The sequence below is a fragment of the Scomber scombrus genome, chromosome 23, assembly GCF_963691925.1.
Source record: "Scomber scombrus chromosome 23, fScoSco1.1, whole genome shotgun sequence".
Taxonomy (NCBI): Eukaryota; Metazoa; Chordata; class Actinopteri; order Scombriformes; family Scombridae; genus Scomber; species Scomber scombrus.
Genome location: NC_084992.1, coordinates 9,895,367 through 9,917,978, shown reverse-complemented (window position 1 = coordinate 9,917,978; position 22,612 = coordinate 9,895,367). Strand labels below are relative to the sequence as shown.

Here is a 22,612-nt window from a genome sequence, read left to right as displayed (position 1 = left end):
AATACTACAAAGTACAAAAAATAGTTTATGCTTCATAGAACGATGAGAACCGACCCAAATCTTATGATGATAAAATCAAACTGACTTCACAGACATGTGTTGGACGATGTTAAACATCAGTGGTATAAAAGTTGTCCCGAATAAGGCAAAACACTGCATGCCTCGTGACACATGATCTCAAATCAAAGCTTCACTCTACAGTGATATGAGAGGAAAAGAAAAAAAGAAAATAAAGTGCCTATTGTGTGAATAAGTGAAATCAAAACCGCTGTACATGAGTAGAGGTTTAGAGAAGGGGTTTGTGTTTGTAGTGTGTCGTGGTGCGATGATTGGTGGAAGTGTCCTCATGTGATCTCTCGTGACTGTGACGTGCAGACTTCAGCGCAGTGAGCTGGCGGGCATACAGTCACACAGAGCCCTCCTCTCTGCCCTCAGCACCAGCGTCTCAGTCTGCAGAACAGAAAACATGAAGCACCAACACGTCAGCTGTCAAACTTAATGCAAACTTAAAGCATAAAAACATCATACACTACGAGTCACCATGAGATATATTTGCCAAGATTTTATTATATATATACATATATATGCTAGAGCCAAACTGATATATCGGATAGTCAATATTACTGGCTGACATTAGCCTATCACAGATATCAGTACCGGTGAATATGTTGTCCGATATGTCCTGCTATTTTACTTATTTAATTTTTAAAGTTATATAGGCAACATTTTATGTATATTTGATCATTTTTCTTAATTCAAATTTATTATATATTTACATAGTTTTTCTTTTGGCCTATGTGTTTTTTTTATTTATAGTAATTTAAATTGAATAGATTTACAGTGAAGTTGACTGTTTATTGTTATTCTTTCATTACATATCTTTGTCACAAGTAGCTATTTGATAAACACATTTTAAGGATATATTAATATTGGAATATTTTTTTTACTCCCTAATATCTGTATTGGCCCCAAAAGTCCAGTATCAACCAGAATCTAACATATATATATATGATAAATGATATGTATTGACTATAAAGGACCATCAAGTTAAACAATATCTTAATTTACATAATTACATTAATAATTAGTGGTTCAAACAAAATCAGCATCACCCACCAATTTTCATATAAGACAAAAGCCGGCACATCATGAGCACTAAAAGCTTTCATAGTATGAGAGATGAAAGTGATAAAAATGGAATAATACGAGGTCTTTGCTGAGAAAAAAAGTAAGGACATAATGAAATAATCCAGGAGAAGTGGACTTCACCTACCCTGGCATCGAGATTAAAAGCGGTCTTCTTTAGATCTTGCAGTGCCCTCTGCATGAACTCAAACGCGTGACAGTCGACACACGGACGACCTGTAAACAAGACAAAAAAAGAGTTCAGAAATAAAGAGATAGGTTTATATTCACATGTTGGTTGTTTTCTTGGTAAAAATGAAAATACATCCTAAATGTTTATGTTTATTGCAATAAAACTATTTGAAAGGCCCACTTTGGCCACAAAAATCAAAACACTGCTAAAACCTGTGATTGTATGTGACATTTCTTCTTTTAATATTTGCATACTATCTTTAAGGAGCTGTTAACCTGAAGAGATTTTATTAATTTGGGTTTCATTGAGGAGGAGGTGTACGACATGTTGGTCCAAAGGCTATTTCCATATATATTTTCATCCAGAGGAGAGTTAATATGATCATGAGGAAGGCTAGATCCTAGAGCTGGGCAGTATATCGATATTATATCAATATGGTGATACAGGACTAGATATTGTCCTTGATAATATAACATTTTAATACCGTGATATGAGACTAGATAGATAGGTAGATAGATTTTGGATATCGTGATAAGGCACAAATATTGTCTTTTCCTGTTTTTTAGAGGCTGCATTACAATAAAGTGATGTCATTTTCTGACCTTACCAGACTGTTTTAGCTGTTCTAATTGCTTTTACCAACTTTACTCATTATATCCACATTACTGATGATTATTTATCAATAATATCATTTTGTAAATATTTTTTGAAAGCACCAATAGCCATACCTACAATATTGCTGTTATATCGATATTGAGATATATCGAGGTCAAAAATATTGTGATATTTGGTTTTGTCCATTTCATTGAAAATGGGTCAAATTTTCTAATTATGAGCTTTGGTGACTGCAGAACAACTTCTAGGTATTTGCCTTTAAAAAACGACATTGGTTGAACCTTGCAGAAATAATAAAATGCGTTTTGGAGAAGCTGTGCAGGCCCAGTTTTATGTTGGGATGCATTAAACAAGTAAGAAAAACCCCTGTGTGAACCTGCAATGTTAGAAATCACTGTAGCAGACTGAAACCCACCTAACACATATTTAAAACCCCGCACTGAAGAGGCAGAAACATCCTAATGTTATATTTAAATGCACCTACTCTCTGCAGGGATGACAGTCCCCGTCTCCTGCTCCGCATCAGCTGCAGCCACACAGAGCAGCTGGACCGCCAGCAGCAGCACTGTAGCCTGCACAAACCCTCCGGACGCCATGGCAATGCGATTCAACACCCTTAATTAGAAGATTAGAAATTAGCAGGTGTATAATTTGTACAAACACACCAATGGATGTCCTCCACGGCCGCCGTCAGTCAATGAAATCACAAAACCATACAGGCTTTGTTAGGAAATAGTCCAGTTTTCATCGGTAAATATTTGTACAGATGTAAAAACGCAGCCTACAGAGAATAATTACTGTTTAATTAACACATTGTATGTTAACCTACCCTCAATAAGTCGATGATATTTGTCAGATCAGCGCAAAATGCCCACCAGCGATTGTTTTATGTAGATTGATGCAGTGCGCATGCGCGTAGCTCATCCCGAATTTTGCTTTGGGGGCCTTATTCTTTCCCCACCCGCATTCCGAGAAGACCCGCCCTACTCTGCCTCTGATTGGTTACATTTAGGCTTTGATGAGTGAATATCAGTGTGACAGCCAATCAGAGGCCGAGTTTGGAGCGGGTATCGCAGAATGCGGGTGGGAATAAATTAACCCACTTTGGGGGGAACTCAATCAAGACTTCTGATCCTAAAATTCAACCCAAACTAAGTCAAAGGTGAATATGATACATACTTGATGAAAAGATTCATAAACATCTTTATATACAATAAGTCAAACGTTTTATACATTTGCACCCCTATTCTCCCAGATTTAATTAAAATGTAAGCAATTCAAATCCAGTGAATAATCTTTAGAAAAAAGTTGGAACAAAGGTAAGAAGTAAACTGCCAGAGGTTAAAACACATTTTCAATTACCAAAAAAGAATGTAAATTTCAGGTTATAAGAATGCTTATTTCAGGGATTAAATGACAATTTACAGTTTTTCTGCATCATGCAATACACATAAATTAAGTTTTGAAATGTACTGCAAACAATTCCCACAGATGTCCCAAACTCTGCTGATTACTTACAAACCTTTTAAGTAATCAACAGAGTCCTGGATCTAGAGTTGGTGACTTTTACAGAGTGATGGGAACACTGTAACAAAAGTTTGACAAACAAAAAAAGTCATGATATATTTTGTCTTTATTTGTTTGTTATACCTATGCTTTAATTCAGAGTACATTTAAAATGAAGCTATGTACTACACATTTCAATAAAGACTGGACAAATTGAAGTGTTCTCAAATTCGTCTTTCAGCATTACAGTGTTTTTAGTGCCAAAGTCCCTCTTTTTGTTACTATACTTACACCACAGCTCAACAGAGAAACATAAAGAGGGAATTTTATGCTAAAAAGACTGTAAATTTGTCAGATATCCACTTGATTAATCCAGACTGCTGAAGCCTCATATGAGCTTCACATCAACTTTTAAATGCATTTTTGCACAAAATGATTATGTGGACACACTGTGGATTTTGTCCTCCCTCACTTACATTGAAAGAACATATGAAGGCAGTATGAACAGGAGGAATGATTACAGTGAGGGGAAACCTCTTTCATTGTTCATATGGACACCTGACTGCTGGTTTAAGGCAGACATGAAAATTGCACTTTTAGTACTTGAGTAAATGCACTTAGTTACATTCCACCATTGAAAATATTTACCTATTATTTGAGGAAGTTGCCCACTTATCTGAGCTCTATATATCTTTGATGAAGTCATTGATATAGTTACATTATTTATTACATTCTAGATAAGGTAACTAGTAATCTGTAACATATTACATTTCCATAGTAACCTTCCCAACCCTGCTGAAGTTGATGTTTAACATAAAATAATATATTAACTTTGGTATTTGGAGTTAAATACACCTGTTTTTGCACTAGTTTGTCATGGTTCAGTGGTGATAAATGCGCCCCCGCCCCGCTGTGTGGGCGGGGTCCTGACTGCTGTTTTCTTAGGTAGCCTGTTAAAATGCCCGAACTCAAAACACTTCTTTTCCCAAGATGGCGTCGATGAAGGACAGCGACACCGGCCTGTGGCTTCACAACAAACTGGGATCCACGGACGAGCTGTGGACGCCACCGAGCATCGCCTCTCTCCTCACCGTGTCCGTGATAGACAACATACGGCTGTGCTTTTCCAGTTTGTCGCCGCCGGTGAAGCTCAAGCTGCTGCTCGGGATGCTGCATCTCCCCCGGCGGACCGTGGACGAGGTGGGTGTTAGCATCGGTGCTAACCTGAGGCAGCTATTCAAAAATACACAAACTACTAAGAAAACAGCTCGAGCTCACCAAATAGTTTCAAATAAAAACACTGCAGTCTTAACGGAGTGCTTTAGAACGCCCGTTAAACACCGCTCCTCACTAACTGACCACTAACGACTGCTTTCGGTGATTATCTTTAAATACTGGCGACGGTTAGAACAGTTAGGCTACCGTTAAAAAAGCAGCAAGCTCACATTTCTCCGTCTAATCTCTGAAAATAACACAGATACTCTACTAATTTACATTAAAGTCAGGTGGCTACACGACAGCTCTAGTCAGCATATAATTGCGTTTAAATTTTTTTTTCTCTCTCCGCGGTGTTATATTAGCCCAGAGGTTCCCCGCACAGACTTTATTGTGGGATGGGCTCAGCTCGGAGCTAGAGGGCGGTACCGACATATATCACTTAGTTTAGCTGCTTCTAATGTTCAGTAATTAGCTTTTATCAGTCTCTGCTACTCCTAAGTGAAGTGGTCTTTCCAGCAGTGGATACATATTAAAGGACTGATTCACTGTTTTTCACAAGTGTGTCCTAAAACTACACTGAAACATGTTTCACCAGTACTGTACATTTTATGGTTTAAGTTAAATGTATTATCATCAGAGGTGGAGTAATTACTAAGTACATTTACTCAACAGAGTTCCCACAGGCATGAAATTGCTGGAAAAGTTATGTAATTAGAAAAACTGTTTTCCAGGCCTGGACATGGTTTGGAATGAGGTGAAAGTTTTGGAGAAGTTTGGAATTAGGAATGACCCAATCTGATATTAAAGATAAGACAGGCTGCATGAAGTTGGACCCCCCCACTTTTACCATGTCAAAAATCAATAGATTAATTTAATATGAATATTATACTAATCATCAGTTTCTATGTTTAGCTTTTTAATATCTCCTAATATGTGATCTGGGGCCAAACGCTTCCTCTGGATGTAATTATAAAATGTACCCATCATTTAGTGAGATCAAAGTGTCAAAACTCCTGTTAAAAGGCAGGAAATGACATCTACGCTGTTAAAAAGATTTTTGGGGGTGGACCCTTTGTTAAACTACTTAAATTTAGTCATGGAAATGGGGTAAAATATTATGGAATAGTTATGGAAAAGTTTTGAAAATTCAATGGTAAAAATGTGTGGGAACCATGGTATTATCATCAGAGGTGGAGTAATTACTAAGTACATTTACTCAAGTCTATACTAGACTACAATTTTGAAAAAGCTGTACAAGTAAAGTTTTACATATTAAAGGACGGGGTCAGAATGCTGAAATGAAATGAACATTGAAACATGTTTTTTCTTGCTGTAATCTTTTCCTCCTGTTCATAAGGAACATTAGAACATGTCTTCTTAACGCACTTACAATGTAAGTGATAGTGGATAACAATCCCCAAGCCTCCCTGTGTGCAAAAATGTATTTAAAAGTTTGACTGAAGCTAATATGAAGCTTCAGTCGTCCAAATGAGTTAAATCAAGTATATATCCTTTTAATGTTTCATTCTTTTTTAGTGCGAAAGTCCCTCTTCTTGTTACTATACTTCCACCACAGCTCAACAGGAAAACACAAAAAGGGAGTTAGATACCAAAATGACTGTAAATGTGGCAAATATCCACCTGATATGAAGCCCCATATAAGCTTCAGATCAACGTTTAAATGACTGTGTGGCCTCCATCACTTAGATTGAAAGCACATATCCTTTAAGTATAAATCCTGCATTCAAATTAAGCCAATTAAAGACGGGGCTGGGTTTCTGGTGGGTATTTGTCATGATTTTTTTTACATTTCATTAAACTTTTAATTAGAAAAACACATTAACAATAAATCAGTAAATAAAAATAATGATTAAACAGTGATACATTGCAGGGTTAAGGGGTTTCAATAACACAGCCTCTCCCCCCTCTCCCCTCCACCCTCTTACCAGATGAAGGAGGCCTTGTCGGAGATAATCCAGCTGGCTACGGTGGATTCAGAGCCCTGGGTGCTGATGGTTGCAGACATCCTTAAGTCCTTCCCAGAGACAGGCTCTCTCAATCTGGACTTAGAGGAGCAGAACCCAAACGTTCAAGACATCCTAGGAGAGCTCAGGGAGAAAGGTAAGGGGATGTAGTGGCCCCCTCCATCTGACTGCCACTGCAAAACGTGACTATAATTAAACATAATTTCTAATATAATGACTGCTCTGGCTGTGTTAGTAAGCCAATATCTCTGGAAAAGTTGTATTTATAATATGTACTTTTTAAACTAATTTAAGGTATGGGTCACATTAATCCTCTGTTACATAATGATAATAAACTGACCCTGCCTTCAACACCAAAAACAAAACAATGTGTTGTCATGTTTGTAATACTGAGCATGAATGAGATGCTTGTATTAGTAGTGCGGTGGTGTGATAATGTAATCAACATAGAATAACTTCTCCTTTTCCAAACACAGTACATCAGTGTGTCTGTTGACAGTCTGAGCACATCTGCGCGGTCAAAGGTGCGATTATTCGTAGCAAGGAAGGAAGAAGGTGTGATGTAACTGTCAACATCATTTTATTTTTTTTATGTGCACATATTTGAATTCGGATTTGCATTTAGTGTTGTGTTTGTAAAAGGAGGTTTGAGTAAATGACTTGTTGTGTATTGAAATGTTTTTATTGCATGTATTAAATGCATTTAAGCAGTTGTATTTACACCACAGTCAAGCTAAAAGTAGCTCAGTGATGATTAATGTAAGAATTTCATTTTCATGACATCTCTGAAACATACTCAGCTCACTGCGGAGCTGTAAGTTAAGTGAAAGCCAAGAAAACATCTGTATAGAAGATTTAGGAATGAAGTGTTTATACAGATGTTTAGTGCAGTTTGTTTTGTATTCAGGTTTTTGCTGATACAATCTAATATCTATATGAACTGTATCCAAGTCCTCATAATGTGTGTTTTCACTCTGGACATGAATAAACAGTGACTGCTTGATGTGGCAGGACACTGATTTATCGCCCTGAATATTCACAAAAGCAGGTGACTTTATCCTTTCCAGACTAAACTGAACTTTTTTACCAGCTGGACACATTTGGCTGAAGTATCAAAATGTTCTTCTGTGTCCTGTGACGAATTGTTTATGTTTCCCATCCTCTCGTCCAACAGTGGGTGAGTGCGAGGCGTCTGCCATGCTTCCTCTGGAGTGCCAGTACCTGAATAAGAGTGCGTTGAACACTCTGGTGGGACCCCTCACACCCCCTGTTAAACATTTCCAACTGAAGAGAAAGCCCAAGAGTGCAACGCTGAGAGCAGAGCTGCTACAGAAATGTAAGTGACACCACTATTTGGAAGCTTCAGGGATGTTTCTGTCTTTTGTGGTTTGTTGCTGGAATATTTGAGTCTTATTTGTCACAATTGTATGTGATTTATATATTTGAGTGTGTTTGTTTACACCTTCGTTACACTAAAGAGGTGACCGGGTTTCCCTCTGGATCTTAATGTTCAAGTTAAAATGCAAGAAGCTGCAGTTGTGTGTTTTTAAATCTGAGCTTTATTTTTTTTTTGTAGCCACAGAGACGGCCCAGCAGCTGAAAAAGACAGCCGGAGTGCCTTTTCATGCCAAAGGGAGAGGCCTGGTCAAAAAGATTGACACCACTAGTGAGTTGAAGACCAATAAATGCGCACACACACACACACAGACACAGTATTTCTGCTCTTACGGTATTAATTTAAAAATCCACACCTTAGATTAATGATTAAGCATTTTAAAGTGTAATTTTGATAAAAAGTACAACAAAGTATCTCACATTTCAAATGATAGACAGCATGAACTTTGTTTGCATGTTGCTGATAAATGTATAAATGTTGGTTTTGTTTATCGCAGCGCCTCTCAAGGGGATTCCCAAGGCCCCATTCCGCAGCCCCACTGCCCCCAGTATGTTCAGCCCTCCCAGTAACCGCACACCCATCGCCCCCGCACGGACGCCCCTGCGCAAGGAGAGGGGGGTCAAGGTACTGTAACATTTACTAAGCCCTGCCTACTCTTACTCAATATAACTGTGTGTAATTTCCTTTTACTACCACTTGTGAGTTGATTACATAGTTGTTTTATCATTCAGTTCTTGCATAATCTCTTTTTATGTCTCATGATTTGATTGTTTTAAAAAAAATTATTTTCAGCTGTTAGATATTTCAGAACTCGATATGGTTGGAGCTGGAAGAGAAGCCAAGAGGAGAAGAAAGACTTTGGGTAATTATATTTCCAGCCCTGCATCAGACATCTAAATAACTTAAATGTAAAATTAAACCTTGAATTTATGAGTTAAGACAGTTTGTGATTATTACTGAGGTTCAAATGATGTTTCTTCTCCTGCTGTAGAAACGGAAGCTGGAGAGAAAGCAGCCAAAGAAGAAGCAGCAGCAGCAGCAGTGGTGGAAAACACCACACCGGACTACGCTGCTGGCCTCGTCTCTGCACAGGTAATAATAATAATAATAAAAAACTTTGTTTATAAAGCACCTTTCATACAAATACGAGGCATGTAGCTCAAGATGCTTTACAGAAAAAATACAATAAAACAACAGCAAATAAAACAGAATAAAAAAAAAAGATTTAGTAAAATTAGACAATTAAAAAAAATTAAGACATCCAGTAAAATAAGCTAAAATGACATTAATTAAAAGCCAGGTTAAATATGTTTTCAGATGTTTAAAAATGTTCACAGAGCTCACATCCTTTACAGCTTTTGGTAGACTTTTCCATGATTTTGGAGCATAATTAAAGCTGTGCCCAAATGCTAAAAACAAGTAAAAGAATCTTAAAATCAATTCTAAAAGACACTTGGAGCCAGTGAAGTGCAGCTAAAACTGGAGTAATATGCTCATTTTTCCTTGTTTTTGTTAAAAGTCGAGCAGCACAATAAGTTGCAGTTTTTCCAAGTGACTGCTTTGGTAATGTGGTAAAAACAGCATTGCAGTAGTCTAATCTACACTCTAAACTCTACATACACCAACTGTTTTAAATCCTCCTTTTCCCCCCTTCTCTCTTCTCCCTCTGTCTAAATCTGTTTTTCTCTGTCTCCGTCACAATAAATGTTTTGTTTTTTTTGTCTTTCAGAAACTCGGGGCGTTAAACGAGAACCCTCTGCCGTCCACCAGCTACCTACCAGCCACACCCAGCATGGTTCCCTCCTCCTCCTACATTCCCAGCTCAGAGGCACAGCCAGGTGAGAGAGGATCACATCCACTTCTCAGAATGATGCTCACATGTATTTAATACTGGTGAAGAAAAAAAAAACAAATTCCCTCGTGTGAGCGGAGAATCAACCTCACATTATCTTTCCTTCGACCTCCTCTAAAGCAAACGCAGGCGGTTCGGGACGTGACACGCTGCAGTCGGCTCGCCAACCGGAGGAGTCGGCGACGGCGGGAACCGGCGCTACCGCAACCTTACCAGGCCAGTACAAACAGAGGACGCCGATGTACAACGCGAGCACCACGGCGAACCCCGCGACCCCTACATCCCCCAGCACGCCAGCCTCCACCCCCGCAAGCAACGGGCCCCCGGCAGCCGCCACCGCCAGCCAACCAGAGACCCCCACCCAACCTCCCAGCACACCTCAGACTCCCACACCGACCCCGACCCCGACACCACCACAGCCACAGCCCAAAAAGAATCTCTCACTCACGGTAAGATGGAGGAGGAGAGCCGAGACCAAGACTGAGAAACATGTTCATATTTCAGACAGTAAATAGTCCATTTAGACTTTCATAACTACTGTTTGATTTAAGCTTAATTTTTCTGTCGCATGCTGTGTCTGCTCCTCAGAGAGACCAGATGTACGCTGCCCAAGAGATGTTCAAGACGGCCAACAAGGTCACCAGACCAGAGAAGGCCCTCATCCTGGGCTTCATGGCTGGATCCAGAGGTACGCAAGTAATCTGTCTAGCAGTCTGACTAAAAAAAAAGAAAGCTCAAATTCCTCGCAGGGTTGTAAAAATACAGTCAGTTAATTACTCAAGTCACTGTATTTAATACACTTACACATTTCTGGGGCATTTTTACTCCTTTTTAATGGAAAGCAACAGTTGAGAGAGAGGCAATCACTAGGAATCATCATCAATCATGTGTCCTAACCAGCAGGCTCCAGAACACTCCCTCTTACAATACTTTACAGAAAAGATTGAGGGAAAATGTATTCCTTCTTAGGCATAAAATGCTTAAATTGTAGAAAGCAAATAAGAGACTCTTAAATAAATAAATTTGCTTGGTTTTTACAAGCAGAAAAAAAAGAATAAAAATGTCCATATAAAGATAAAAAGCAAATGAATGGTTTAAATAACATTCAGAACACCTCAGCTGTTCAGTATGATGAAAACAAACTGGTTTATTTGCCTGTTTGGTTCATGTAGTGGAAATCTGAACTGTGGGTGAATCAACTGGATCCAGACTGAGATCTCAGGTGGAGTTTGTTTTGCTGTATGAAAGCAGACGGACCAATCAGGATTTTCTGAAAGTAAATGTGATTTTTATCCAAAACTGTTAAATGAACGTGTCACTTTTCAGTCACTGTATAACTAAATATATTCACACCTACTGTTTGTAAAGACTGTGTGAACTGAAACCAATCGGAGCTAAAAGTCAACGATGCATACTTGAGTTTTACAATGCAAAGCAGCATTTTGGCACCGGATGAATGCAAAAACATTCAAAGAAAAAGTGTTTGTGACTCCATCCAAGCACAGCGAGATGAGTAATAAAGAGGAAGCAGAGTTCCAGAGAGGTTAATAAGTAAATGACTCAACAACGACAAAAATAGTGTCATGGACCCATTACAAGTTGGATTTTTTTGAGGAGTTTAGTCAAGTGTCTGATGATTTCTAGCGTCACCTTGTTGCCAGTAGTAACCAGTGTGCCTCTCTCCGTCTGTCCTGCAGAGAACCCGTGCCCGGAGCAGGGGGACATCATCCAGATCAAACTGAGCGAGCACACGGAAGTTCTGCCCAAAGCCGACGGCACCGGCAGCACCACCATGCTGGTGGACACAGTCTTCGAAATGAACTACTCCACAGGACAGTGGACCCGCCTCAAGAAATACAAACCCATCACCAACACCTCCTGAGAAGCAAACGGGACGAGGGCCACTCGCTCAACACATTCGAAAAAAAAATCTCTTCACTTCAGAAACATGTTTACACACACACGTACGAGTATTTGCATAAACACATTTTGGGCCAAATCAAGCACCGGGAGGGCGAGATATCGTCAAGGAGAGAAAGGTCCTCCCTTTTCCTGCACCGCCAAAATGCAGGACTCTTTGAAGAATGTTTCTGTATCTTTTTTTTTTTCCTTTATCCTTTTTATTGTTTCTGTTTTTAAGTCACCTCTGATTCCTGGATGATGGTATGGTCAGGAGGGGTGAAAGAGAGAGAGTTATAAGAGTCTGAGCAGAGCAACGATTCTCACGGCAGACACCTTTTCAACATTTGTACTTCCTGAAGTGCAAAAAAAAAAAAGCATGTCAACGTGTCTAGAAAGAAGAAAAGACAAGCTTGTCTGTATTTTACTGTATGAATGTGACGCTTCTTCTACCTTTTTTCAGAACAGAATAATGGTTTGTGACAAGAAAGGAGAACGATAATGACTGTCATCGTAAAGGTGACCAACAAAAAAACAACCACGAGCGGTGCATAAAGTTCTCAATGCTGTCGAGGTCTGTTTGGAGCCTTCTTGGTAGATGTTCAATCATTTTTCATCCTTTTTTCAAAAGAAGGGAAGAAAATAAAGTGACAGACTCCAGGGGCGTTTGTATCTGTCTGAAGGGTGTTTTCAAATCTTTTTTCATTTGTTCTGGTTGCTCTTTTCTTTTTTTAGATCCAAATATCAGAATGCAACATACTTCATTTGTAGTCCAGATCAGCTCTCAACTGCTAGCAGCTGTTGACTTTGCATCCCAGCATGCAAAGCACACCTTGTAGTTGGGGTCAAACTGTCAGATTACGCTCCCACCATAAACTTAAACTGCTCCTGAATTAGTCTGAGCAGATCCAGACCGCTTGGGTGCGATAACTGTTCAAGATCTGCCTGGTTTAATTTCAACCAGACTGAACTCAACTGTGTTAGTTAAAAAAAAGAAGAGATGAGCTTTAAAAGATTCAGACCATTTTTTTAATTTTTTATTATCTGAAACAAATGAGTTGCAGCATAAAACAGGCACCACAGTCGATTAACTGCAAACATTCACATTATCACACAGGAGAGGGGTTTTCTGGTCAGTACTGGAAATATTTTGACTTATGTTGATGTCAAGGAAGTCTTAATTTTCCTTTTTGTGTTTCATTATCCACTGTCAGCTTTACTAATTAATTAAAAAGCACCTACACATGTATTACACACCAGCAGCACAGGTGTTCACATTTCATTCAGCTTGATTGTCGTCTCCCTTGATTGGTTGCACCAGTTACAGCTTTGTTTCTTTAATGTAAATGGAGTCGGGTGTCGTCAGCATCCTGAACCTGAGCACATGTTTAATTATTCGAAGTAACACTAGTTGTAGGTGTGCAGGTGTTTTTTGAAACCTTGAGCCTGTCATGAACTGACCTTTTTAAGAGTTAAATATACACACGACGTAACTGTATAGCTGCATAAAATAGAAGAAAAAGTAGCTACATGAGGTTTTTCCATGTTTTATAATGGAAAGATAGCTGCTATTTCACACTACACACAGGACCAGAGTCCTGGTCAAACACACTGCATCACAAAAAAAACTTCTTTTTTTATGTGATAATGTGAATGTTTGATTAAAGATATCACCACTAATATAAAATCAATTATTTTTTAAAGCTCGTGCTCATGAGATAACAGTCCCTAAACAGGATAAATGATAAAAGTTATAACATTAAGTGAGATGACTGATTCCTCAGTGCAAAGATCAACCTTTTCCCACCTAAACATTCAACGTGCTGATTGCATCTCTTGGTGTCCATGAACTACACATCGAGGCAATTACAGTGTACCACCAACTCTGATCCGACCTGCTCCAGTCTGGAGTTTTGGTAATGGCTGTTTTAGCGGGGTGTGAGCATGTGTGCGGGGGGGGGGGGGGTGTTTAGTTGGCTCCGGGGTCCCTCCAGCCTCCAAACGCCTCTTCTAAGTAGAGAGCCACAGCAAGAGGCAGACGGTCATGCATCTTCCCGGCCACGACCTGCACGCCCAGTGGCAGACCCTCGTCACTCAGACCCAGAGGGCACTGAGTGGCCGGCAGCCCGAGGGTGTTGAATATACCTTCAGATAAAAACAAAAAGGTGAGACTAGGCCGCTCTAAAAAAGTGGAGCGTTTATCTATCTATATTTATAATTAGGAAACATTTTCTCCTATGAAAGTGGCTTCAACAGTCAAAATTGATGCAAAAGAAGGGAAACTGCACCAGAAATAAGATTATATTGATACATTACTGACATATTTTCTGTATAAGATTTAGTTTTCTAACCCCATTCCCAAAAAAAGACACTTAAATGTTTTTACTGAAAGCTACGGTCATGGCACAATTAGCAAAAAAAAAGCAATATTTAGAGTTGAAACCACTAGTAAATTGATTAATCCAACAGAAAATTGATCAGCAACTATTTTTATATCTGAAATGAAGGATCACATACCCGTGTAGGAGAAGTCAAAGGGTCTGAAGAGCGGGTGGTGGTGTTTGGGCGCCACTTTGGGGTGCGAAGGATAAAGAAGAACTCCGTCAGTCCCCAGCAGCTCCTCCACCTCCTTCTGCAGCTTCTCCTTCTGCTCGATGGCGAAGGGGTCGGGAGGTTTGGACCCGTGAGACATTTCCATGATGCCCAGACCTGAGGACGTCACACACAGTCCAGTTCAGCTGCAGCTTTAGGACTTTAAGGTTTTATAAGACACAGTATTGACATAATAATAATGGAAATAAACCCTGATGAAGAGAAGTTAATATAAATTATAATAAAAGTAAAAACTGCCAGATTGATGTGTAATGAATATAATTGTTAGCTGCAGCCCAAAATAAAAGTTCCTGCCTCTTACCGATAGCAGCCATGGTATGATCTGATTTTCCCACCATCCATTTCAGCAGCTCCCACACAGGCCACTCCGGCCGTCCGGGCTCACCCATCAGCTCGGCAAATGGCTGAGGAAGCTATGGGACAAACAGTTTTTTTTTCATTTTAATTAAATAGTTAGTCACATTAGATACATCAAGAGTGTGTATGTGTTATATGTCAGTAAGAGACACAGTAATGTGGTCGGCTGCTCATCATCACGCCTGTGTCAGTGCCCTTATTATCTCTCCACCAGGCTTTTTATAGCACGAGTGAGTCAGTCATGAATAATAACACACACACACACTTGTACGGAGCTCCAAATGTTATCTAGTAGTAGCTGATGCTCTACAATATTTAATACCTGAAATATTATTCATAAAACCAACAAAAAGAAACAAAAGGTAAAAGAGAGGAACTTGAATAAAGAGGTTTTCAAGAGGCAGACATTGTGTACAAAAGCCATGAGGCAGTTCATATATACTACATCCCATTCATGCTTTTTGTGAGTCAATATTGTTTTATTTTTTCTATTTTCTGTTGGAATAATTTAGCAGGTTTGTTCCCACTTGTGCACGAGGCACATTTTGGAGTAAGGATGCGACGCTGATCACACGCTGATATCAGAGTTGTTGATATTTTCCTGACAAACTGTTAATCATGTTGAAATAGAGTTACTATCATGAACAAGTTAAAAAGAACAGAGCACTGCCTTGCTGTGTAACAGTGTTAATCTTTTTAATGTCACCAAGGGGTTTATTTGTATAATTTGTGCTTTTTGCCATTTTAAAGTGGTTTTGAATGTCTATGTTTAAATGAATTGTGTTATTTTAGTCAGATAAGCCAAAAGTTATTTGTGATTGAATCTGTTGTTTAAACTAGGAACAGTATGTGAGATTTAGTGACATCTAGTGGTCACATTTCAGATTGCAACCAACTAAATACCCCTCCCCTCCCCTCCCCTACTCCCTTTCCCGTTTGAAGCATTTAGGAGAACCTACGGTGGCCCCAAAACACAGAAAAAACACAAAGGTCCCTGTCTACAGTCAGTGTTTGGTTTGCCTGTACTGTAGAAAGATGGCAGTGCAACATGGCAGTCTCTGTGGAAGAGGACCCGCTCCCTATATAGATATTAACGGCTCATTCTAAAGGTAACAAAAATACAACAATTCTTATTTTCAGGTGATTACAACTAATCAAAACATACATATGAATTATATATTTAATTTCTGCCAAGTCTGTTCTGCACTAAATTCTACAAACCAGTCCTTTAAGTAATATTTGTTGCACTTTTGTCACACGTCTGTGATCCAAACTATGTAATCATGGTCTTGAGTCAAATACGTAAATGTGGGAAAAAAATGTATCAAACCTAATATTATCTTAAACTGAATACACAATTTCTGTTAAATATTTACACACGAAAAATATGCATGAGTCATGGTGTGTGTGTGTGTGTGTGTGTGTGTGTGTGTGTGTGTGTGTGTGTGTGTGTGTGTGTGTGTGTGTGTGTGTGTGTGTGTGTGTGTGTGTGTGTAATGCTGTGCCCTTGTAACTCAACAGATTAGTGAACCATTTCTGGGCTGCAGACTACAATAGGCGATGTGACTCCCACTCGGCCTCAACCTGCTTTCATTCGCTGTTAATGTCGTCCTGTCAGAGTCTTAACGTCAAAGTAGCTGAAGTCTGTTTCCCTCTAATCTTTCCTGTTCATCTTCATTCTACTTCAAGGAAACCTGATACAGCACTGTACAGACATGCAGGGGTATGCAGCTCGGTATCAGGTTGTCAGGTGGACTCACTTTGCCGTCTTTGTCAGGAAGAGCCATGTAGGTGTCCCAGATCTGGAAGCTGTATTGGAGCCCAGGGAATTGCACCTCTTCAACCTTCACGCCGATATCGGCCTCCAGGCGCTGCACCACCTGGAAAACACCACACAAGGATTTTTAATTTTAATACAATCCCTTAGATGTCCAGTTTTCCAGACTTCAGATTCAACACACCTGCCGCTGGATCTCCCTGAGCTCATTGGTGACGGGGGAGGTCAGAGGAGTCCCGCCATCGTCAGGGATGGTGAAGAACCGCACCTTCTTCAGGTCCACCTTCGTGTTCAAGGATAGCCTGTGTGCACACGTGCAAACACACACTGTAAATCGCACAAACATCAATGCATAGAGACCTTTATTGAAACTTGCTGCTCCTCAGAAACTTGAACTTAAACACTGGCAGGGTGTGTGTGGATTCCACTTGTCAACTCAAACAAACCGCACCCAACTCCTGGCTTTCTGGTTTTAGTTCTTTGCATTCACTCGATAAGGTTTTATAATCTGAGTGAACGAGGACATTTACATTTTTAAATACCATATTTGCTTCACACACTCACTCATAGTCGCACTCAACTTTATCCGAGAAAGACCATTTGCTAACAAAACATCAGCATGTCCACATAGAAGACACAAATTAGGAACAAGACTGTGCAGGTTTGACGGGTATTTTTTGGGGTGTGAACCTCCTTTGATGACAGCCATATTTGATGAAAGATATTTCAATTAAAATACCGATTTTGCCTGAATATGAAAGAGATTCTCAGATAATTAATGCTATAAATGCTACGAGATGCCGTCTAAGCTGGTGCATTATTAAAAATATTGATGTTTACATTCAGAATTGACCCCAAAGCAGTTCAATTAATGTTCTTCTCATTTAACATGACAAACACACTACAGCAGTCCATACAATGTGCAACTCTACAGACTCAACAGTCAGTGAAGTATTGAGTGACCAGATAAAAATGGAACCGGGAGCTTTCTTTAGTGCAGAGACGGTACGTGTCATTTGGAAAAAAGTGTGTTATTACTTTGAGTTATTATCAGTATTGTATCTGTATTTGTATCCGTAATGAATCAGAAATGCAACCAGACATCCATCTTTAGTCTTAGCGGTGCCTTCAATGGAGCAGCTGTTGCCATGTTGTTGTTTTTTTTTTAGGTTAATTAGTTTCTCACGTAGCCAGATCTCGTTGCATGAAGAACCAAAGGTTGGCCACACGAGACTAACGGAATTAAAGCTTCACCCATCCACGTGACAAAGCGTATGGTCAAAGGTCGATCTCAGGATTTTATAAATCGATATCAGCTCATTCAAATGAAGATCGATTTGAATCAGTGAATCGATTCTTTAAACCCAACCGTATGTTTAAGAACAAGCCTCTGCAAAAGCAAAGAGAACAACTTCTGTAAAGCTTCCTTGAGAAAAAAAAATAAAGATTTCTGTCAGTATGAATGGACGCTAGCAGAGCTCTTACTTTTCAGCATTTTGTCCGGCCATGATCTTGAGCATGGGCACCAGATCCTCGGCGTAGCGGCACATGGGACCAGTGCTGAGGTAATCCTCCTGTGTGCCGGAGCAAGGAGGGTACTGGTTCTCATTTGATACAACACCTGCAGAGACATGTCGGTTACAGTCTCTCACTGTACACATACGTTAACCCAGACAATGTAAACAACACGTTTCTATACTTTTAGTGTCTCTCACCAGGAGTGGTTTTATGGCCAAATATTCCATTGAAGAAACAAGGCATACGGATGCTGCCACCAATGTCTGACCCCACACCGATGACCGAACCTGCTCCTCCCAGGATGCTGCCCTCTCCACCTGAGGCAGGCAGAGCAGATAAACAGAGATAGATGAGGTAAGTTTATGCGTCCCAGTCATACTAGAGGTCAGAAACTCCAGTGAGCACCTTCAATAATAGGCCTAGTTTATTTGATTCATTACATTAGTGTTGGAGTTCTGATTTATAATCTCTGTGCTAGGAAACAGGAAGCCTCTTAATGGGGCTGTTGCTCGGTCGCTCTTTTAGCTGGATTTAAGCTTTAAGACAGGTTTAAACCTGAAAATCATGTGCTCTCCATGCTGCAGGGACTACATGTTTTTCAATATGTTGAACATTTATATAAAAAGTATTGATTGATAGAAGTTTTTTAAGTGATCATGAAATAATGCAACTAGGCTGTAAATAATAAAACACCCAATGTGTATTGCTCCAGTGGTATTTCCAAACCAGTTAGTGGTTGAATGACTAGACTGAGAAATTATAAAGCTGTGAAACAGTGAACAAAACTATGTTATTATGTGACGTTCCTCTGACTCACCTTTGTGGTAACTTCATGATGCCTCTCGTTTATCTGCTGTGTGGCTAAAAACCTTTCACACAACAATCAGGTCCAACACAGCTAGTCAGACGCTGAGAGACAATATTGTATTCGCGTAATGTTTTCTGATCTTGTTTATGTTTGTTCATGTTTATATAAACCAATAATGTTTGTAAAAATAGGGAAAAGCACACCTCCATTCTTCCATCCTGGGCATTTAAATTAGTCCAATGATTTACTTGTTTTTAAAATCACGTTTTTCATTTACACAACATATTTATTTCATTCCAATCAATTTGAAGCCATACAGAGCAGCTCTGTGTGTCTGCAGTGTACTGTAATATGATTATGAGGTAAAACCAAAGCTATTCCTGGAAACAAAGACACAGACTCCAGCAATAAGCTGCTCTGAATGAATGGTTCATGACCCTGGACATTGACTCAACAACAGCGTCCGCTTCCCTCCATAAAAGAAAATTTGATTCTTCAACTTGCCAACAAATAACTCAAGCGACAGTTGCTGACCTGAACTTCCTCCTGGTATCCTCTCCAAGTCGTACGGGTTGTTGGTGATGCCATACAGATGGTTGTGTGATTCAAGCCACATGCACAGCTCACTGGTGTTGGTGACACCCAGCGGGATGGCGCCCGCTCTCTTCAGCAGGGCCACAGCTGGAGAGTCCACAGTGGCCGTAACTCCTCGCCTTGACACCACACCCGTTGTGTAAGGCATGCCTGACCCAAAGAAACAGTGACAAATAAACTCAAAGCTCAAGACTGGCAGATTATTTCATTCACATTTAGCTGAAAATGCAGATGTTTTTGTCTTTTTATACTTTGTGCAAAGCAGACAGGTCATCCTGAGGTCACGATGATGCAAGAAGGAAGTTAAACATTTCTCCACTAAACAGTGACTCATGAATACGGAAGTTGCGGTTGGATTCATCTCAGTAGACTGAAAGTGAATCTGGCTTTCATAACAAGAGTTTTGTAACGGGATCAACAACGCTGCCTCAGAATCTTACATACATCTAATATATACTTGTGGCCGGTAGTATGTTTGAACTGTGGATGCTGCTGTGTGTAAACAGTGAGAGGGAGCGGCTAGATGAACGGTTTCAAATGATACGATGTGTGTAAGAAGAGGAAACTGCCTGCTGGTTTCATGTGGCCAACTGGATATTAGATTACAAGAAGTTACCCTGCAGGGCAAAGGCCTCTTTGACAGAAAGAGGGACTCCTAGTAAAGGCAGTCGGTCCTCCAAGACCTCCTCTCCTCCAGTTTCCTCTTCAATCAGCTTGTCAACCTGAGCCGCCTCTTGGAGAGCAGCAGCAAACCTGGATAGACAGAAAAATACATTTATTGACCAAATTCTGCTACACAAGGCTTGATATTAAAATTTTACATCAATAATTACAGCTTGTGAATGCCAGAATTTGTAATATGTTGCGTTCTATAACTCTTATTTAAGACACATGATACGAATTTCAGATTTTTTTTACATTTGATGGTACAGGAAGACAAAAATAAAAGAGAAATTACAGATAAAATCATTTAAATAATTAGAGTACCAGTGAAGAATTTGGACACACTTTACTAAGACTTTATTGTCCCTTTAGAGAAATTTTTCTTGGGCTCATCATCTCCCGACATAGTTTAATACTACTTTTAATACTTTAAGACCAATGCAACCAATAAAAACAATATAAAAGCAGTAAAATTATATTGTGCTCCTGTTGCACACTGGAGCAAAGAATCAGATGAGCAGGAACGATTCTTGCCTGTCTTTAACCATAGCGTTCAGTAAAGGGTTGACTTCCTGGATCCTGTCAATGTAAGCCTGCACCACCTCCACACTGGACACCTGCAGAAAAGCACATTTAAAAATCACACACATGACCCAAAAAAAAAAAACACCAAACCAACAAGTCGATCTGCCAAAACTGGAACAATTCTGAACCTTTTTTGTTTTTTGGTGTCATGTTGCATTCCTGCAAATGACATCTGAGACTGACATGACTTTAAAAGGGGGGAGGGGATTGGAGAAAGTACAAAAGGTTCCCACAGATCAGATTACAGCTTCAAACCAGTGTTGTAATATGACTAGATAAGAGTCTAATGCAAACAAACAAAAATATACACATATACTTTAAACCAGTAATAGCATATTGATGTATTTTAACTTTTTATGTTCCACTACCAAAAAAACAAAAAAGTACAGGGTGTGGACAGGGTGTAAAAATTGGGCTGCCACATATTTTCATGATGGATTAATCATTAAATAGTATATTTGATAAAATGTCAGTAGGTCTAAGGTGAGCTTGTTTTGTTCCAACAAAAGTCGATATGATAGGTTTACAGAAGCAAATCCTCAAATTTGACAGACAGAGTAGAAAAATTGTGAATTTTTTTCTTGAGAAACTATTAAATTATCAAAATAGTTGCTCATAACTTTTTCTGTCAATCATTTAGTCTAATATGTCAGAAAATAACTAAATTAAAAATCCAATGTGACATCCTCGGAAAGCGGAAATTTTCAATCAGTCAGTTTACTATCATAGAAAACACAAATATATTCACATGTGAGCAGCTGTAAATAGTGTATTAACTTCTGCACAGTATACTGCAATCTAATAAAATAGCTAAGTTTACATTATTAAGTTGTAGTGTTTTAATGGTGATTCCCCTCCCCCACCAATATCCTGTATATGTCTTACAATATAAAGCATCTACAACACCTACACACAGACCAACCCCATACCTGTCTGACAGGCGGCTTAGCGGCTTTACAAAAGGCTGCACCTATATTTCATCCTGTTTAGGTTTATGTGTAATAAGGCAAATTACTGAGTGAGAAGTTATTCCAAAGGTGATACAGTTTTATGGTTGTTTAAGTCCACAAGCCGCTGTATGGACTTGGAAACAACCATAAAACTGCAGGGAAAAGAGCTGTAGAGCAATGGTTGTCAAAGTTTCTGCCCCTAAACTGACCCAAATTAGAACACAGACCCCCCCATTTGATAAAATTGTGTCTCAGGGCCCCCCACTGGTTCACATTTTTGTGTCTTATAACAGAAAATGTATGAAACCCATGACCAAAATAATCATATGTCATAGTGAAAGTAAATTAGGTTATTCCTCTTTCCCCCTGGAGCCCCCTCAAGGACTCCTGGGGGTCCCCGGACCTTACTCTGAGACCCCCTGCTGTAAAGAGTGGACCACAGGTTTTTATAATTGAAATGTAAAGAGAAAAAAACATATAAAAAGATAAAATCACAACAATAAATATACAATAAAAGACTACCAGCTACCATATGCTGGTCTAATTGTATTCTACGCTCTAATACTTGCATTAGGTAATATGTGATTATTAGATTGAAGCTAATGAAACCAGCTGCAACCCGTCTGTCTGTTGTCAGGCGGGGTTGTGAGTTGCTCTGACCGACACACACCTCTCTCCGCCGGATCTTCCTGGCGAGCTGCGTCGCTGACACAGCCAGCAGCGGGTTGCTGACGGGGGGCAGCCTCCTACCGTCGGGTTTACGAGACGACAGGAACCGAAACAGCGTGAAGAAGACTCCCATCACCGCCTTTAGCAGCCATATCTGAGCTCTTTCCAGGCGGCTCAGTGCCATGTTTCCACCGCGGTGAGAGGACGGAGGGTCAGCGGGCCAACACGGTGCGTCTACCGGCTGGAGGAGATATGAGCCGCTGCGTCAAGACAGCAGAGCTCACTGAGC

The 22,612-nt window shown here is 39.7% G+C and overlaps 3 protein-coding genes across 3 annotated transcripts; 1 reads left to right on the top strand and 2 right to left on the bottom strand.

Annotated features, from left to right (window-relative positions):
- Positions 1-333: 333 nt before the first annotated feature.
- Positions 334-2,822, bottom strand: nicol1 (NELL2 interacting cell ontogeny regulator 1). Its single transcript, XM_062445079.1, has 4 exons — positions 2,763-2,822; positions 2,418-2,548; positions 1,274-1,362; positions 334-450 (listed from the first exon to the last, which is right to left on the bottom strand). The coding sequence occupies exons 2-4, from the start codon at positions 2,527-2,529 to the stop codon at positions 379-381; spliced, it is 273 nt and encodes a 90-aa protein (XP_062301063.1). The 5' UTR covers positions 2,530-2,548; positions 2,763-2,822; the 3' UTR covers positions 334-378.
- Positions 2,823-4,251: 1,429 nt separating this feature from the next.
- nelfa (negative elongation factor complex member A) lies at positions 4,252-12,485 on the top strand. Its single transcript, XM_062444344.1, has 11 exons — positions 4,252-4,639; positions 6,607-6,778; positions 7,817-7,978; positions 8,219-8,308; positions 8,535-8,662; positions 8,831-8,900; positions 9,030-9,130; positions 9,768-9,876; positions 10,011-10,339; positions 10,479-10,578; positions 11,588-12,485. The coding sequence occupies exons 1-11, from the start codon at positions 4,430-4,432 to the stop codon at positions 11,770-11,772; spliced, it is 1,656 nt and encodes a 551-aa protein (XP_062300328.1). The 5' UTR covers positions 4,252-4,429; the 3' UTR covers positions 11,773-12,485.
- Positions 12,486-12,810: 325 nt separating this feature from the next.
- faah2b (fatty acid amide hydrolase 2b) lies at positions 12,811-22,612 on the bottom strand. The gene is made up of 11 exons (XM_062444345.1): positions 22,325-22,612; positions 20,654-20,736; positions 20,073-20,209; positions 19,397-19,606; positions 18,252-18,371; positions 18,022-18,157; positions 16,721-16,838; positions 16,520-16,639; positions 14,704-14,815; positions 14,307-14,498; positions 12,811-13,934 (listed from the first exon to the last, which is right to left on the bottom strand). The coding sequence occupies exons 1-11, from the start codon at positions 22,505-22,507 to the stop codon at positions 13,759-13,761; spliced, it is 1,587 nt and encodes a 528-aa protein (XP_062300329.1). The 5' UTR covers positions 22,508-22,612; the 3' UTR covers positions 12,811-13,758.

What these genes read in the sequence shown, in the direction of transcription:
- nicol1 (XM_062445079.1), bottom strand. Translation starts at nt 2,529, where the DNA reads ATGGCGTCCGGAGGGTTTGTGCAGGCTACAGTGCTGCTGCTGGCGGTC. An exon ending in GACTGTCATCCCTGCAGAGA is followed by an intron (nt 1,363 to 2,417) that starts GTAGGTGCATTT and finishes TCTTGTTTACAG; the next exon opens with GTCGTCCGTGTGTCGACTGT. An exon ending in CTTTTAATCTCGATGCCAGG is followed by an intron (nt 451 to 1,273) that starts GTAGGTGAAGTC and finishes TCTGTTCTGCAG; the next exon opens with ACTGAGACGCTGGTGCTGAG.
- nelfa (XM_062444344.1), top strand. Translation starts at nt 4,430, where the DNA reads ATGGCGTCGATGAAGGACAGCGACACCGGCCTGTGGCTTCACAACAAA. An exon ending in AGGAGAGCTCAGGGAGAAAG is followed by an intron (nt 6,779 to 7,816) that starts GTAAGGGGATGT and finishes CTCGTCCAACAG; the next exon opens with TGGGTGAGTGCGAGGCGTCT. An exon ending in CAGCTCAGAGGCACAGCCAG is followed by an intron (nt 9,877 to 10,010) that starts GTGAGAGAGGAT and finishes CCTCCTCTAAAG; the next exon opens with CAAACGCAGGCGGTTCGGGA.
- faah2b (XM_062444345.1), bottom strand. Translation starts at nt 22,507, where the DNA reads ATGGCACTGAGCCGCCTGGAAAGAGCTCAGATATGGCTGCTAAAGGCG. An exon ending in GGAAGATCCGGCGGAGAGAG is followed by an intron (nt 20,737 to 22,324) that starts GTGTGTGTCGGT and finishes GCTTTTCTGCAG; the next exon opens with GTGTCCAGTGTGGAGGTGGT. An exon ending in TCATACCATGGCTGCTATCG is followed by an intron (nt 14,499 to 14,703) that starts GTAAGAGGCAGG and finishes TGACGTCCTCAG; the next exon opens with GTCTGGGCATCATGGAAATG.